This window comes from Microtus oregoni, unplaced genomic scaffold (assembly GCF_018167655.1).
Source record: "Microtus oregoni isolate MIOR12 unplaced genomic scaffold, Mior012 000041F_ref0000270, whole genome shotgun sequence".
NCBI lineage: Eukaryota > Metazoa > Chordata > Mammalia > Rodentia > Cricetidae > Microtus > Microtus oregoni.
Window position 1 is genome coordinate 10,087,429 of NW_024543208.1, and position 17,827 is coordinate 10,105,255.

The 17,827-nt window shown below is 38.1% G+C and overlaps 1 protein-coding gene across 1 annotated transcript in view; it reads left to right on the plus strand.

The window, feature by feature from the left end:
* Brinp1 (BMP/retinoic acid inducible neural specific 1) overlaps positions 1–17,827 on the plus strand; it is a 179,538-nt gene that overhangs the window by 39,057 nt on the left and 122,654 nt on the right. Inside the window, exon 2 of the mRNA XM_041632489.1 lies at positions 6,332–6,599. Within this exon, the coding sequence (XP_041488423.1) occupies positions 6,382–6,599 (218 nt within the window). The 5' untranslated portion in view covers positions 6,332–6,381. The remainder of the gene's footprint in view (positions 1–6,331; positions 6,600–17,827) is intronic.

The following is a 17,827-nucleotide window of genomic DNA, read 5'->3' on the forward strand; positions in this document are numbered from 1 at the left end:
ACAGCATCCTATATGTGGAAAAGGACAGGCTCTACATGCTGCCAGGATTGTGATCTGCACTACGTTGCCTTTGGTGACTTGTAGTTATCTGATATTTGAGGTGCAACTTGGAAATCAGCAATAAATGTATTTAACAGAATTTTTGATTGGTTTTCTTACCTTGTATGTCTTCAGTCATATATTGAAATTTTAGTTAGTTAGGCTTTTGCATTGAAGCCTAATTGAAGTGGACTCAGAGTTGCATTTAATGTGAAACATTTACTTTGGCTGAATAGGATATCTATGGCAAGATTGGGAAACAAAATCAAATCTGTGTTGTGCTTTTTTCCACTTTAAACCTGTTCTGAGGTAAGATTTTTCCTGATAGTTGATAAAGGTTTAGACAAGATTGGACATTTTAAGATTACTTTAAAAATAATTCTTGGACTGGTAAGATGGATCATAGGGTGAGGGTGCCTGCTTTTTTGCCTGATGAACTAAGATTCTTCTTTAGCTCCCACATGCTAGATGGAGACAGCTGATGCCTGCAGGTTGTTCTCTGATATCTACTTGTATGCAGTGTCATGTATGGGTCATTAAAGATACACACACACATACACACATGCATGCACACACATGAAACATCTTAGCTCACTTCTCTTTACTATGTGCAATCTTGGTTCATACATTAAACTTGAAATAATATGGATATATTGTATGATTTTTGAGAGTTGTGGAACCTTTTTTTTATATCTTTTGTTTAGCTTGGGGAGCTAACGTTTTGGGATCCTTAGGGCTACCAAGGACACACCAGTCCCTTTTTTGGTTCTTGTGTCATAAACTGAAAGACTGGAGTTCCTAGATAAGGGAGGATGAGTCTTAGGAAGAGGTATCTAAATATAGGAAACTTAAGAGAAAGGAAGAATCCCCAGGACTCTTATCCTGCTGGATGGGTCCTAGGGAAGAGGACAACACTCAGTTCTTTGTCTGCAGCTTTTTAAAAGAACTTTTGACAGAAACTGTGGGGAGGTGCTGGGTGGTGGGATCAGCTACTTCGTTTAGTTGTCCGAACCAGGTGTTCAGGTGCCTCCTCTCAGCTTTAGGCATGGGCATATGTACAGCTTTTCGGCAGACGTCCTCATTTGGAGATAAGACAGAAATATTCTGGCCCTGATGGTCTCAAGCATTCATTCTTGGAACTGATGCATAGGTCCCTGGTCTTTGTGGCAAGTTTGTATCATGTTAGAATATAGAATATTACCATAAATAAATCATTTTATTAGCAGTGTAGATCTCACTGTTCAGAGGTTTCTGTTTCTTGCACTATTACTGTGCCTGCCCCTGCCTGTTATACTTTTCCGACTCCTTGGTTTCCTGAGGACACAAGTTTTGGTGAAGAACTGACAAGTGAAGAAGACAGAATCCCTTCCTTGGCTAGTTCTCTTTGATAACATGGTTTTGGTGCTCTGAGCCCTCAGCAAGCCTTGCTGCTGTGGTGCAGGCTGGCTTGGTACTTGAGATTCTTCCGTATCCATTTCCTAAGTCCTGATATCAAGGAATCGTGTCATCATGTCCTGCTGCATGAACCTCCTTCTTTGTCTCCACTCAGTTCTCTTGTTACTGATTGTTTTGATGTGGGCAAATATATGTCTTCTCAGCTGCATTGATGTAATTCATTCCTTCGGCCCTGGGTAAATGACAGCACCATTCTAGTTTCCTTGTACTTAGACTCATTCCTGCTCTCAGGCGGAATGCTAGGTAACTCCCCCTGACTTTCTCTAGCATGTGGCCCATCTCTAATCCATGAGAAGGAGGAGGCTGCACATTCCTTTTACCCATGCCTCAGGCAGTCATTTCCCTGCTCTTCTGCCAGGTTTCAGCCTGCCTCTTTCTACTCCTCTCTTTAGCAATCTTTTTTTAGAATTCTCTGGCATGAGTTAGGCAGCACTCTACCATGTTTCCCTAAGCTGTAGGGCGCATTTAACGTGCTGTTTGAGAGTTTTTCTCAAAGCTGGAGGTGGAGGATTTCTTTCCCCTTTTCACCCCCTCCCGCAAGGAGTTTAGAGAGAGAGTGGGAGGCTCTGCACTGTCAGCTTCCACTCAAATCTAATTCCTAGTCTTAAAGACATTGTATGCTGTGATGTGGGTGAGAGGTTAAGAATACATCTAAGTGTACTTTGGCTGCCTTTTTGGTAAGTGTGATATGGTGGTCACAGACCTCCATTCAGAATGTGGCTGGTATGTTCAACAGTTGTATGGTTCAGCTGAAACCAAAGCTGAAATAGCTACATTTAAAACACCCTGTTCAATTCTAAAAGTTGCAGGAAACCAAGACTCAGGGGAGTTAATTAACATAGCCAAGCTCTTTCAGCTTTTTAGGTCTTCCTATTAGTGAAGACCCAGATTTGGAGGTAAAAGCCCTGATGAGACCACCCGAATGGATCAGCTAGAGCTATCAGGGGCTATGTGCTATGTTCAAGATGTAATTATTGACCCAAGTCCTCAGGGAAACTTGAGGCAGGGGTAGGGACTTCCCTTCCTGCACTCTGGTCCAAAATGTGAGCCTTGGTCCAGTAATCCATGTAGAGACTCCAGAGAATGAACTAGGTATGGGTTTCTAGGGACCTGCTATTGTTATCTTTTTCTTTGTGTGTATGTTTCTGATGTAAATAATTCGGATATAACAATTAGAAAACAGGTGTGTAGGTGAACTTGATTCACTTCTTGGCATTGCAGGCAGATGAAGAGTCCAGTTCAGCCATGAACATCAAATGATCTTTATGTTTCAGCCTGTGTCAGCTCTCTGGGTCAACTAGTGTATCAGGCAGGAGTGCCTATGACTCCTTGAAGGTCACAAGGATTAAAGGCCACCACATTTGGTATACAACTAGCCTAGCCCTGAATTGTTAGACTGTAATCGCCAGTGGCAGGAAACCCCTTTATGAACCTTTTAGAAAATCAACTATTCTCAAATTTGTTCTGGAAGATTCTGAGGGCTCTCTGTAAGCTTTGTGGCTCAGTTGCCATGGTCCTGGAGCACAGGGGATTCTATTTGCAGTGTATCTATTGTTTGTTGACTTTACAGGATGAATGTGAATGGTAGTTTAATTGAGCTATGAGGCAGAGTGAAGGAAGCTTTTCATTATACACAGAAATGTGGAGTTGGGTGTCTTCCTCTATCTATCACCACATTGCCCACTCCCAAGTAGAGTAACTCTCTGAGCCTTAAAATTTTTTGGTTGTCTAGTCTGTCTGACTAGCAAGTTCTCAGATCTTTCTGTTTTTGCCTTTCAGAGCTGAGCTTATAAGCACACATGGTCACATCAGTTTTGTTGTTTTGTTTTGTTTTTGTTACAAGAGAGCTGGTGACATGAATTCAGATTTTCATATTCGCACAAGGCTGGGCATGTGGTTCATTGATAGATGCTTGCCCACCTCCTTTTCCTTTGCCCATCTCCCTCTCCTTTTTTCTCTTTTAATTTTTCCTTTTTTTCCAATATTGGGGATTAAACCCAATATTTAATGCACGTTAGGCAAACTCTCAACCACTGAGCTGTATTTCCATCCAGACTATGATTTTTTTTAAGTCAACAGAAATACATTCTAACCTCACATAATCCTGTAATTTAGATTTTCACAGACATTCAAAGCCAAGAGGCATGTGGGTGCATTACCTAAACAAGACAAAGGCAGAAAGTATAACTACTTTATAGAAGCTAGAAGACAGCAGTCAATGTATGTTGCTGGGGTCATGGTAAAATGAATTGTATGAGAGTCTCATTTTGGAGCCATTAATATCTCTCATCCCATGCCATTATAAGGAGCCCTCCAGTATATGCTGGGGTTTTTGGTAACAACCCTAGCCTTTATCCATCAGATATAAAGAATATCACTTTAGATGTAAGGTTGTGACAAAGGTGTTCCTAGGGCTGTGAGCAACTTGGTTAAACAGTTTTTTATATACTCCTAGGATGACAGGCTGGAGATTCTCTCTCTCTCTCTCTCTCTCTCTCTCTCTCTCTCTCTCTCTCTCACACACACACACACACACACACACACACACACACACCATTCCAGTGTTAGATACATAACCTTTTGCAAGCTGAAGTGCCTTGAATCCTGTCTCTTCACAGCAACAGTTAAATATTCTCTCACAGGCTCCCATTCACATCCACTCACAGCAGAAGCTCTGGAGAAGGCTGTATGGGTACCACAGTAGGATTCCAGCTTGTTGCAGTTCACTCCAGGAATCTCTGAACAATTGCTCCCACACCCTGCTTGCCACTCTGGTGGGCTCTGGCAGACAATCCTGGCAGCTGTCGCTGATAGAGTTCTGTGCTCAACATGGAGAGCTTTGTTTTAGGATCTGAACAAAACCTCAGACCTTAGCTTTTCCATCTCACACTCAGCACACATGCCTTACCCTGAAAGCTGGGGATTTCAACAACAGGCAGATTTGTGTGTGTGTGTGGTATCTCATTATAAAATGGTGCAATTGAACAATTGAGGGAAATACTCAGCTGTACAGAACCATGCATCCCTCTTTTATTTCTTGTTTCCTAGCCTTGCTGACCTCCCATGTTCAACTGGGAGAATCACCAAATGAGGAATACTTAATCATGTGTATAGCTTTTACAGCTCACAAAATGTATGTGTCCTCCTCATATTTTTAAATGCTATCCAGAAAATTATGAGGTCTAGTGAAGGGTTGTGACTTCACAGTCACATGACTAGCCAAGATAAAACACAGCTTTCTGAAGTTTTTTGCCAGCTAAAGGCTCACAGCCCAGTAAAAAAGACAGACATAAAACAAAGAGGTATAAGGCAAGACAATTGCCACTGACATAGATTTTTAGAAAATGAGAAAATAGAGTTGGGTGGACAGAATAGAAGAACAGTTTTTCAAATGAATAGAAGAAGATAATGTCCCTGATGACATGACCCAAGGTGACTTCCAAGGCTAAATGTGGCTTTATTTAAACATAAGCAAAAGGTGAACAAAAGTATTTCTTAGAAGATCATTAAGTTGACAACATCAAGTCAATGGTTTCAGTAAGCGCTCTACCACTGAGCTACATCGCAAAGCCTGGCAACACTAATATCATGTTATTCCTGGCAATTTCTATTTATGTCACTGAGCATTTGTTCTGTGCTGGGAGAGAAAGGGAGCACTCTGCCCTGTGTGATTCAGTCACCATGTTAGTTCTGGTACATGTGTCCTCATTAATTGCATTTTATAGATGAGAAAAAGAAGGCAAACAAAAACTTTTGTGAAACAATATTGTTTATAGCTGATGCAACTTAAATATGTATTGCCTTTGCCATGCCAAGTGTGGCAAGGTTATATAGTAAAAAACAAAAAAAAAATCAAAACAAAACAAAACAAAAAAACAAAAGGTGGGGCAAGCAGCAATTGGTTAAGCTAACAATTGACTACCAGATAGGATAGAAAACTAAACTTTAAAATTTTGAAAGCAGGTGATTTGCTTCTATTCTTTTCAGGAAAAAAAAAATGCCCACCTAAGGTCTCTCTCTAAATCAAAATTTTGTCCAGTATAGTGACACTGTCCAACGAAAGAGGTTGGCAAGACCTGCCCACTTTCCCAACCCTTGATCTTTAGTGTCCTCTCCATAGGTTAGGGTACACTGAAGCTTATAGGTATCAACAAATGAATAGTCTGTTCAAAAATCCCCTCGAGGGTCCAGACACCTCCACTGAACTGTGTAAAATTTGGCCTTTCCCCTGTTGTAAGAGTTCTTCATCTTAATGTATCCACTCGGAATAGACAGTTGTTAGAGCATCATAAGACTTTGTGCATTTAACTGACCATACTAAAAGAGTGTGGTTCATCAGTGTGTTCCTACCTGTGATATAAAAGAAGAAAAAGGCACTCCTGTTCAAGTCTCAGTAATGAGAGACCGGTTTTTCGTCAAGGCAGAACATGGAGCAAACATCAGTTCTGTCCCATAACTCTACCTGCATGCATTAGACTTAGGTACTGCATTAATTTATTTCTTTCACCCCTAAATCACATATACCTGGAAATCTGTAGTTCATCAAGGATTGAGAAAGATGCCCTTACTTTATATATACAGAAACTATACTCCATAGACTATGTAGTTTGTGCATCTTTACATTGCATGTGAACAGCAAGGCAAAGTAAAACTATGTGTCCCAGACACCATTGGTCCCCTGCTTTTAACAAGGCAGTAATGATTTATAAACATTAAAACAATCTACCGAAGGCCTACTAATGAAGATATGTTAACCTTCTGTTTTTCTTTTCACTGTCTTTTTCTCCCCTCTCCCCTTCCCTTTTCCTTTCTCTCTCCTTGATTTTTTTCTCTACAGGACTCCACAGAATGGAGCAAGAATGAGAGGAAAAAGGCCGGCAGAAAAGCATGAACTGGAGGTTTGTTGAGCTCCTCTACTTCCTGTTTGTATGGGGCCGTATCTCAGTGCAGCCCTCCCACCAGGAGCCAGCTGGGACAGACCAACATGTCTCCAAGGAATTTGATTGGCTTATTTCAGACAGGGGGCCTTTCCACCACTCCAGGAGCTACCTATCCTTTGTGGAAAGACACCGTCAAGGATTTACAACCAGATATAAAATATACAGGTAAGATTTAGCCTAAGAGAGACCTTGCCTCCCATTTCTGTTGTGCTTTGGAGAGACCAGATATTGTCGGACACCTGGCGGTGTGGAAATATTCTAGAATAAGGGACTGTGACCTTGCTATAGGCTGTTAATTGAATCTATTCAATGTTGCTTAAAATATTAATGAGTCCAAATAACCAATATATATTAGTACTTAGTGTACTAGATGATACTTATTTCAGTATGTCATTTATACTTTCTATTCACCTGATGTAGGTTTTGGGTTTTTTTTCTCTGTTTTACTAGGCAAGTGAGTCTAAATTAGTTCAAATAATGTTTCCTAAAGAAACAATTTAAAAACTTTTAGAACTTAGAACTTAGATTTAACCCCTGGTTTTCCTGAATTCCTAGTCATGATAATCTTCTTGTTTTGCAAATACTATTAGTGAATCTAGCTTTCTAACTAAATATATTCATGATTTATTTTTTTGTGATAAAGTAGAGACATTGACTGAAGAACCTTTTTTTTTTTTTCTTTTAACCAAGTCTGAACTGGTTACTAACTTATGGTAATTACACCCACCGAAAAGGACCAAGCTCTGTACAGGAATGACCTTCTGAAGGTTCAGTAAATGAGTCACATTGTGCAAGCTCAGTAGACAGATTAAAGGGAGAAAACTACTTGAATTATTTACATACTAGTAATAGTCATGTAAAATAGGTGACTTAGGGAAGAGACAAATGACTGGACTTTTTGCAACAATCCTGAGTTACAGAGAACTCCCAGGAGAAAATGCGTGGGAAATTGACTGGTGCAGATAAAATGCCTCAGATGGTAGAAATTGTTTCTCAGAGCATTAAGCTATCACAACGGGATATAGTTTGTGATAGAATCTGTCTGGACTAGTGTGTCCTGTCCTGTGAGCTACTATTACCTGGAGATGAGATTTCTGGGGCACAGGATTTATAACCAATGGTCTACTTTGGAGGGAATCTATCTGTAGTCATGTAAGTTCAGGAAGAATTCTACTTGGTGATTGGGTGCCAAAAAGAGACAAGAGATAGGAAGGCAGGAGATGATAACATATATTTTAGTTCAAGATACTCAGGACAGTAAGTGCTATACTTTGAAGTATTATTTTCTGATCCTCAACCACCAGTACTTTATTCATGTACTTTTCTTAGATTCCATGTTCTAGTTAACTATATTATCCTTGCCATATTTATAAAATGCTAGTATATTCCTCAATTTTCAATTAGAATGTATACTTGAATTAAATAACTCTTTATATAAGTAACTTAAATCTCTTTTAGTGCCACATATTCATGTGTGTTTTTATTCAAATGTTCACACATGTATAACATTTATTTATGTCATTGTAGTTGATGTTCAGGTTACATGTGCTATGCTTGTTATCATAAGCACATAATGAGTACTGTATTATAATGGAAGAAATGCCAAAACCACTTTGCAACTTTTGTCTTAATGTTCAGAAAGAAAATGCAAATCTGACATTGCACAGATAATTAGAATAAGAAAGCAAGAATGCAGGGTAGAAGGAGCTTGTTGGCCTGTGGAGAGCAAGGCTGAATTAAGACTTTAGGTTTCCAAGTGGTCGATGCAGAAAGTAGCCTCACCATTCTGTGATCCTGATTACTGGAGATGAGTGAATCTTGAAATTTCAACCGTCTGAAAATGATTATCATATAAATGTTATTGCACTAATGTCTTGAGGTCTCACAATAACAGTTCTGCCTTGCAAGAGTTCAATGGTGAACTTTCTATGGGCCCTGAAGAATAGAAAATAATCATTGAACTGCTGAGGAAAGGTGCCTATGAACATTATGAAAATGTAATGTACAAAGAAAAAAATGTATAAAATAAGGAAACTAAGTATGAATATAAAAAGCATGTTGGCATTTCTACTCTTGAAAAAATATCAGAATTCTAACATAATGATTGATTCAAAAGGCTTCCTCTTGGGAGAACTATTCTTAAATCACATGAGAACAATACTTAACTGCCTCATTTCAAATTTAGATCCTTAAAACCATTTCTAGCAGAATACAGCTATTGGTGTTTATGATTATGCATAAGCTAAGGATTATGAGTATGTGTTGGTTGCTGGAGATGATGTGCCAATCTCAGAAACGCTTGATCCAGGGTAATCTGGAGCTTTGAGCATTGAAGCTGGGGCAGGACATGAGTCTTTGAGATTCAGATATTTAATTCTGTCTGTGTTTTTTAAATTAAAGCTTCATTTTGTGTATAACTTTGTCTTTCATTTGAGCCTCTCAAGGGCACTTTCAAGGTTGGGGTCGTTTGAGTATTTTTTTTTTCCATGTTAAAAGACCATTTTATGAGTGACTTGAATAAAGTCTTAAAGCCAGTGAATTTAGAAAATGGGCTTGAAACCAAGTATGATTGTTAGTCCATAACCATACTAACAAATGTGCTAGAATTATAGGTAGGTGGGTCCCAGTTCCAATTGTCTGTGTACTGTACAGTGCTAGGGAATCCTCTCTTTTTCTCCTTACCCCATTTTCCACATTTGTCAAAAGTTAGAGGTGATCCAGGTTACTGACTTTCAACCTGTGCTTTCACGAGTTGCTGGTGACTTATTTAAGTAGCTATAGAAACCACTGTAGTATGATGAGAAGCTCAAAAAGGCTGACCAGGCAGGTCCATATAGAGAAGGCTTACATCTGCTTTAATGTTTGGTTTTCACATGGGTTCTCTGTTGGAATGGAATCCAACATTTAAACAAATATTTCAGTCATTCAGTGAGATGATTTCTAAGATTCTTGTAGCTCTAAAATTAAGTGTGAGATTTAACAAAGGTTACTTGGTTAATTAAATAATGGAGTTCCACCCAGAAGCCAAGCCCTTGGTCATCTAGTTATTCTGTCTTTCCTTTATTTAATACTTGAATAATTATTAAACAATGGCTGTAGACTCAGTACTGTGTTTAAGGATGATGGTACAATAATGAGCAAAATAAACACCGCCTTTCCTCTCAGAGGAGAGGGTGACATTGATTAACCATGTGTGTGTGCACACTTATATTAAGTGCTACAAAGGAAAACATCCAGAATTGATATTCCTAGAAAATAATATATTCTGTGTTCATTGATTTGGCTTTTGAGGTAATCTCTGCATGAAAACGCATGTAAATGGATACACAGAGACATATGCTCACCCAGTTGCAGGTCAGTACAAGCACCAACTAGCTCATGTTAACTGAGCCAAATATCAGTTGATTTGGTTTTCTTCCTATTTGCCACTTTGCTGAAACATTAAAGCATATTTCAATGTGCATGTCTTCCTTGCTGTATGCTAACATGGATACTGAAGATTGATATTGCTTCCTAAAGGAAGAGATATCTTAAAAGCCTTCCATATTATTCAATGTTAGAAGGCAGTTCAGAAGAAATGAGTCCTTAAGTCTCAGCCAGTTCCCTCCTCTCCAGATTCTAGGCTACTACCAAGGGTGACTTGGCAGCTGCAAAAAGAAAAAAAAGTCATTTCCTTACCTATGCAGGTTAAAGCCATCCTCTTATCTGTGCACAGATTCTGCCTATAGACTGTAGAGTTATGTGAGGAATCACTCCAGTGTGAGCACTGTTAAAATCCCTGAAGAAGATCATTCCATTGTGGTTGTACAAGAACAGCCATCTGATGTATGTATACAGTTGTTTGAGTTTGTTAGGTACATATTCTGTCACTTCAGACAGTTATGAATGATAGACTTAAGCTAAGGGTAATGTATGAAGCTGAGAGAAGCTTTTGTCTCTCGAACAGACCAAGGTATAGTAGTAGAATCTTCAACTAAGTCAGAGAAACGTAATATTGACCACCTCTCTTGCTTGCTTTCTTTATGTTTTGATTAAGTAATAAAATAATTTGAGGCACTTTACTTTCCTCATACGGCCAAAGGGTCAGTTTGCTGAGGTAGTCTTCAGGCCTTTTCCATCTCTGAAATTCCATATTCTATGAAGATTTATTACCTAAATATTATAGCAAGTCTCTGAAGGGGAGAAGCTGGATAGAGTCTGGGGACCCAAGCTGTATTGTATTTGAAGTCTCTTTTAGGTACTCAAAAGAAAGAGAATTGGCTCTGCACAACCACCTTAGTCACATGCAAACAGTTGGAAAATACTATATAAAGTTTAAATTATAACTACAAATTATGATAAAATATTTAAATAACCCATTGAACTTTAGGTTAGGAGCACAAGTGTGGTAGTTACTAACTCCTCACAGCTACCTTGTGACTCTGTCCCATATTTTCAGTGAGATGACTTATCTTATCATACCCTTGGAGCCTCTAAACGAGGGTCGAAGAGCAAGTCTCTAATACTCTAATATGATCCCTGAATTTGATCTCATGTCTTCCTCTGCTCTTAGTGCTTGGCTGGTTACCTAGTCAAAGGGACATTTATTATGGGCAAACTACAGTTTCTGATGCTCACTTTTCTTGTCTGTAAATCTGAGGTGGTATTAAATGTCTGGTGTAATTGTGATGAGAAAAAGAAATATTGAGTATAAGGTGCTAGGAATTTTGTAGAAGAAAGATTAAGAAAACTTGAGTTCTAGCCTCTGTTTCAGATAGGTGAATATGTTGTTAATATTTTGATCACATTTCTGTTACCTGTTTATAGATTTTGAAATCATCAGTAATTACTATAAATTTGGCCATTTATTTCAAAAGTGTCTTTTTGTTGCTTTCCCTGTTTTAGGAGTGAAACGGGAATGTTAGTGTTTATTTGTTTTTAAGAAATAGACTCATATAGCCTAGTCTGGTCTCATATTCACTGTGTGGTGGAGATTAGCCCCAAACTTCTAGTTTTCTTGCTTCTACCTACCATTTATTAATTTTAAATTTGGTTTTTGTAGGAAAATTCTGGTGTCATTACGCGCTTTGATTCTAAAAAGTTGAGTCAGAGGGAGGACGGTGGCAAATAGGTTCACTGTGCTGTAGCCGAGATTTTTTTAATTGAGTAGCTCTCCTTGAAGGTATCAATGAAAGTGGTTTGTGGCTTATGCTGATCCTGTCTTTGAGCTTGGTACATGCACCTGAAAGTTGAATATAAGTCAAATATTGATAAGCCAAATTTAATTACCTCTCTTCCATATCTATTTCAGAATTGCATTAATCACAGCTCTAATGTGTAGTCCTGATTGATGTTCTCTCATGTCTTTCACACAAAATGTTTTTAATAGGTTTTGTGGTAAAGCTCATTGAATAAATGAATGGATATGGTGTTGTTCTGTAGTTCTAAGATGAATGAGAAGTATTTCTAACCTAACACTCACTCATTGGTATGCAGTAAGGAATCAAGTATGGAAGAAACTATGCATAAGGGAGTCAGAGATATTCAAGGTGGTAGACATTGTAAGAAATTTTCAGGAAAGTAAATGTGAAAGAGAGCCAATCACTGTTCTATTCAAGAAACTACTTAGGAATTCTCAAACCTCTAATTCTGTGTGTAGCCGTGACACTTGGTTCTAGGACAGTATTTCTATCAGTGTAGTGATTATTAGTTCACATGATATTAAAAGGTATTTGTAGAAGGAACAGCAGGCTGCGTTCCTGCCACCTGGCTCCCAGCCTCCTGGCTAGCTTATGTCCTGAAATAATCACACGGAAACTGTGTTCTTTTAAACAGTGCTTGGCCCATTAGCTCTAGCCTCTTACTGACTAATTCTCACATCTTGATTAACCCATTTCTAATAATCTGGGTAGCACTATGAGGTGGTGGCTTACTGGGAAGGATCTAAACCTGCATCCATCTTGGAGAGGAGAGCTATAGCGTCTGCCTCATTGCCTTCTTCCCAGCATTCTGTTCTGTCTACTCCACCTAATTTTCTGTCCAATAAAAGGTCCAAGGCAGTTTCTTTATTAACCAATGAAAGTAACACATAAACAGACGACCTTCTTCCATCAGGTGTTTTCTGGAAAAATAACTTCATAATGAGCTTAATAAAAGTAATAACTATTGTATATAATATTGATGAAGAAAATAACTAACATGATACATTGCTATTTTCAGTGTCTAATATTGCACTGTACCCACTGTCAAAATGATTGCCACTGTTTTTTTTTTACAATGATTCTTTGCAAATTCTTTTATCTGAAAGGTAAAAATTTAATTCATGTCAGAATACATCTGTTATAGGCAAGTCTGATACAATATAACCATGCTATTGCTTCCCAGATGATGTCAATATACATTGGGGAAACCTAAACCTCACTTCTTTACTGAAGGACTTTTATTACTGCCAGATTATTTTCTGGCCAAATCTCCTTGACTTATCTCCTTCTGATGAGAAATATGTCTCAAATGCAGCCTTTGCTAATATAGATTCCAAGTGATCTGGGCTCCAGTTGTGTACCTGGTACCTACTTAAAAAGTACCATTATCATGTGGGATTTTTATTCTGGTTATTTTGGTCTGAAGTTCATGTTTAATTGACAGCAATGGAATCAGAAGCTTTAATTTTGCTCTTTCATTCAGTTTATTATATCTATTAAAAATATTTTTCATTTCAGTTTTGAAATCAGTTTGTAAAGGTTGAGAAAGAAATTTGTATTTCTGGAAAAATAAAAAGAGGATGTTAAAAAATATTATAAGAATTTTCATAGTTTTAGTTCTTTATTAATTTGAGTTGGGGTGGTTTAAAGGAAGGCCATATTTTAGAGGTTAGATCTCAAAGTGTTTTGCTGCAGAAGCAAATGGAAAAGGTCTTTTCAGGTAATGTTCTGGTATGGGTGTTTACTCGGTGGCAGGCACTCAGAAATGAACATAAGTCATTTTGATTTTTGACTTAGACAAGTGTTTAAGGAAAGTTACTAATCAATTCCAGGTAATCTTTACTCTGGGAGTTCTCAGAGGTGCTGCTCTGACTGAAGTATTCTTTAGGAAATAGGATGTTTAGATACTTTCTTTCAGTCAGGTATATATGACCTCTGTCAGAAAGGCAAAATAAAAGTAAACAACATAGCTGAGACCAACTGTAATAACCAAGATTTTTCTTTCTTTGTTAGAGAATGCTTATTTGGCTCATAAAAAGAGAAAAAGGTGAATATGAAACAATGTTCCCTGTTCATATGGCCAATTTCAGGTTCTCTGTAGGGAGCTGAGATCTCTACACTTACTTGATCCAAAATTCCTGTTAAGTTTCCCTAAAAGGAGATGGGTACAGAAAGATAACCAACAACATTTTTTTGGACCATGACAATTTAAAAGTAATCTGCAGTGTTGATTATTTAAAATTGACCTCCCAGTTCCAAGCGTGATGGTTTTATTGCTACCAAATTGCTACCTGTGTAATATTTTTTTCTTTGCTCCACTGACATTACTGGAACGTTTTCTAAGAGTTCCAAAACAATTGAAATCTCTGCAGAATAATTGTCTGGCTTTAATCATGAGCAGTGTCTATAAATGAATTTTATTTGCCCATTCTCTTGAAGGGAGCAGCCTGTTACAAGGTCTTTAAGCTGACCCTTTAAATGGTTACTAATTTGGTAGGGGAAATTTGGAGAAGACATGCAGTTAAGAGCTTAAGACTTTAGATTTTGCCCTAAAACTTGAACTAAGGATTATAACAGGTCTTTCTCTGTCCTGTCAGCCAGCTCCCAAACAATGACATAGAAATATCTTTTTAATCATGAAAGTTTAGTCTATAGCTTAGGCTTGTTCTTAACTAGTTCTTAAAACTTACATTAATCCATTTCTATTCATCTACATCCTGCCCTGTCATGGCTCATGACTATATCATCTCTCCTCCTGCATGTCCCACTTCCTCCTCCTCTGGCTAGCATCTCCACCTATCTTCTTTCCAGAGTTCTCTCTCTGCCTGGAAGTATTGCTTATGCACCTTGCCTTGATATTGACCATTCAGCCTTTTGTTACAATAATCAAAGCAATATATCTCCACACAATGTACAAATATACCACAACAAAAGATGATAGAGAATCTTCCTCTGGACCACCTGCACTTACACATTCACTTTTAAACTGCTTGCTAAATTTATGATGACTTAACATTGAACTGTTTCATGGGGGATGGGAGCAGAAATCTTCTATCCGTGACTGAAAACAATCCATGGTATCTCTAGAAAGGCTGACCAAAAGACTGATTACCAGTGCCATGTGGGAAGCTCCTTTACTGACTAATGCTACAGTAACTATGGTTATGGAGGGAAACCCATCTGTAGATTAGTGTGCTAAAGATGGAAAAAGATGGAAGGGAAATTACACAGTTTTGAAAGGCTCTTTACAGAATGGATGGTGTGCCAGTATTCAAGGAGTTTTGGGCTATCATTGAAACCAGTGAGAGAAGCATCTCAGGCAGATGAAACACTACCTAGGAAGGAGGCAGGGCATAGCCTTGAACTAAATTCTCATGGACTGTGTGCACATGTTTTCAGTGTTTTTGATGGTAAGTTCCAGGCCTTAGAGTCAACAATGGAAGGCATTTAAGCCTGCTGGTTCATTTCAACCATCCGTCAATTTCCAGGTAATTATCAGAGTCATATTAGATAGCTACTTATAATACTTTCTTCTTATGTTTATGTTTTGACCTTGACTCATGCAGTGAAAAATTTTGTACATTGAGTTTCAATAATCATAACCAGTGACATAAATTTTAAAAATATAAATTTTAAGTGAATAATCACAAAAACTTTCAACTATTTATTAAACATGACACATTAGGATATGTTTTGCTTTATCTACTCAAATATAATTCATTATTTTGTGCATTCTTTGTAAAATACTTGTGTCTACCAAAAAGCTAATTCTCATTTTTAATAATGGAATTTGCAATGTAGAAAAAACTGACTTTGAGTCTGCCTAGTATAATATATGGGTTTGGAGTAAGATTGAGCTATGGATTTGTAATGGATTCAAGTCACAGAGTTAGAATCACTTGCCATAAGAACTAGGAAAAAAGCATTTCTGACCAAAGTTTGGAGCAGTCCAAGTCTAAAACTTTTATTTTTCTTTAAAGATATGAAAGATTTGTTTTGTTTGTATGTGGATTCTGCCCACATATATGTATGCATACTTTGCATGTGCCTATCAATGGTTTTGAGCTGCCAAGTGAGTGATGGTAACTGAACCCAGGACTTTGGCTAGAAAATAAGTTTCTCTTAAAGAAAATTCATCTTTCTATCCCTAATTTTATGACTCTTATTGCCCTGAGTTGTGGTTAATGCAGAAAGTCATTACTGTTTAATGTCCTGAGCATAAGCTATCAATATTATCAGTATTTAGCCATAGACTGGATGTTTACTTTGAGCTCCACCCACCCCAATGCCAAAGGCTCAGTGAAAAAATGTGAAATGGGGGAAGAAAGAATGTAAGTATTGGAGGATGGAGAGTGCTGTAATACAAAATCATCTGGACATGGCATGTCTGCTGCCATAGAAACTCACAGTAGTGGTGCTGATATACAAAAGAGTTGCATGACTCAAGCCAGATAAAATTTACAGGATGGCGTAGTGTCATGAGGCCCCCTCAACCATCTATCTGAGGAGCTATTGGCATATGAAAGCTCCTGGAGAAGCTGAGTCAGCTTTATAAGGGATTTCATAACACATATAGGGACATCACTCCTGGGACTCAGTAGGTTAAAAATTAATTTAAAAAAAATTGTAGAAAGGTGAAGGTCTGAAGCAGGAAACCGATGTGAGTGGGAGGGAGAAAGAAGAACACTAGAGTAGTGGTTAGAAAAGGAGAATTTTATCAATGATGACCGAGTCGATGGACTACAAGTTCCTCTTACCAGCTGAGCTTCAGCTTCCCTCTTAGCAGACTTCTTGCTCTGCTACATCCTGACTTACCTTCCCCAGTTCTATGCTCTGGACCTTTGGCATGATATATACTTCTTATACTTCTTGCAGAATTCTGAATCTGTTGGGTACCTTTTTTTTTTTTTTTTTTTTTTTTTTTTTGAAAGCAACCAGAGTGCTCAGGCTTCTGCCTGCCTCCAGGCTACTTCCTTAATTCTCAAGGCCTACTTATTAGGCACAAGAATTATTCGGTCTCATTAAAAGTGTATTCTCAGACTGTCTAGAGCATTGATTCTCAACTTGTGAGTCATGACTCCTTTGATAAACATCAGTCTCCAAAAATATTTACATTACATTTCATAACAGTAGCAAAATTACGACTATGAAATAGCAACAAAAATAATTTTATGCTAGCTGGCCTGGGTCTGGAAAAGCCTGGGATAAAACCGGACTCTCTGAACATAGCGGACAATGAGGACTACTGAGAACTCAAGAACAATGGCAATGGGTTTCTGATCCTACTGCACGCACTGGCTTTGTGGGAGCCTAGGCAGTTTGGATGCTCAACTTACTAGACCTGGATGGAGGTGGGGGTTCCTTGGACTTCCCACAGGACAGGGAACCCTGATTGCTTTTCGGGCTGAGGAGGGGTGGGGGACTTAATTGGGGGGGGAGGGGGAGGGAAATGGGAGGCAGTGGCGGGGAAGAGACAGAAATATTTTATAAATAAATAAATTAAAAAAATTAAAAAAAAATAATTTTATGCTTGGGAGTCACCACAATATGAGGAACTGTATTAAATGATTATAAAATTATAAAGATTGAGAACCACTGGTCTAAACAATACTAAACAATTCTACCCTTCATATCTACCTGACTCTTCCTTGCTCACTTGGATTGAGACTCGAGATGGAAGTCAGTATGTAACTTTTGGGAACCCTTAAGTGGTCAGCGGAGCTTCACAAGTACTTAGAGTGAGGCCTTACTATGAGTCATAAATAAGTCCTAAATACGTAGCTTAAAATCACTGAGCTCCAACTTCTTCAACAAAGGGATAATTCAAAAGTTATTGGGAAAAACTGCAAAGAGAATATACGATAACATGGTATAAGTACTTTAAGACTGATGGCAGAAACTAATAGCTGGGTCACAGAAACCTGGAGATTCTACATTATTGACTCTTTTTAAGGTGTCTTAGTTTAACTTCCAGAACATAAGTTCTGTGTAATTGATAACTTTTCAGGGTAGGCTGTGTACCATTCTTAGACCAAGAGTATGCTACTAACAAAACCACCGAGATATAAGACCAAAGAGACAGATACTTCTGATACCCTGAGGTCCCATGTGATATAAATACGAGGCTGAGACAATGGCAAAGTATCTTCAGGCTATTGGCATACATTCATCAATTCACGATATGTTCTATATCCCATGATTTACAATCTTGTA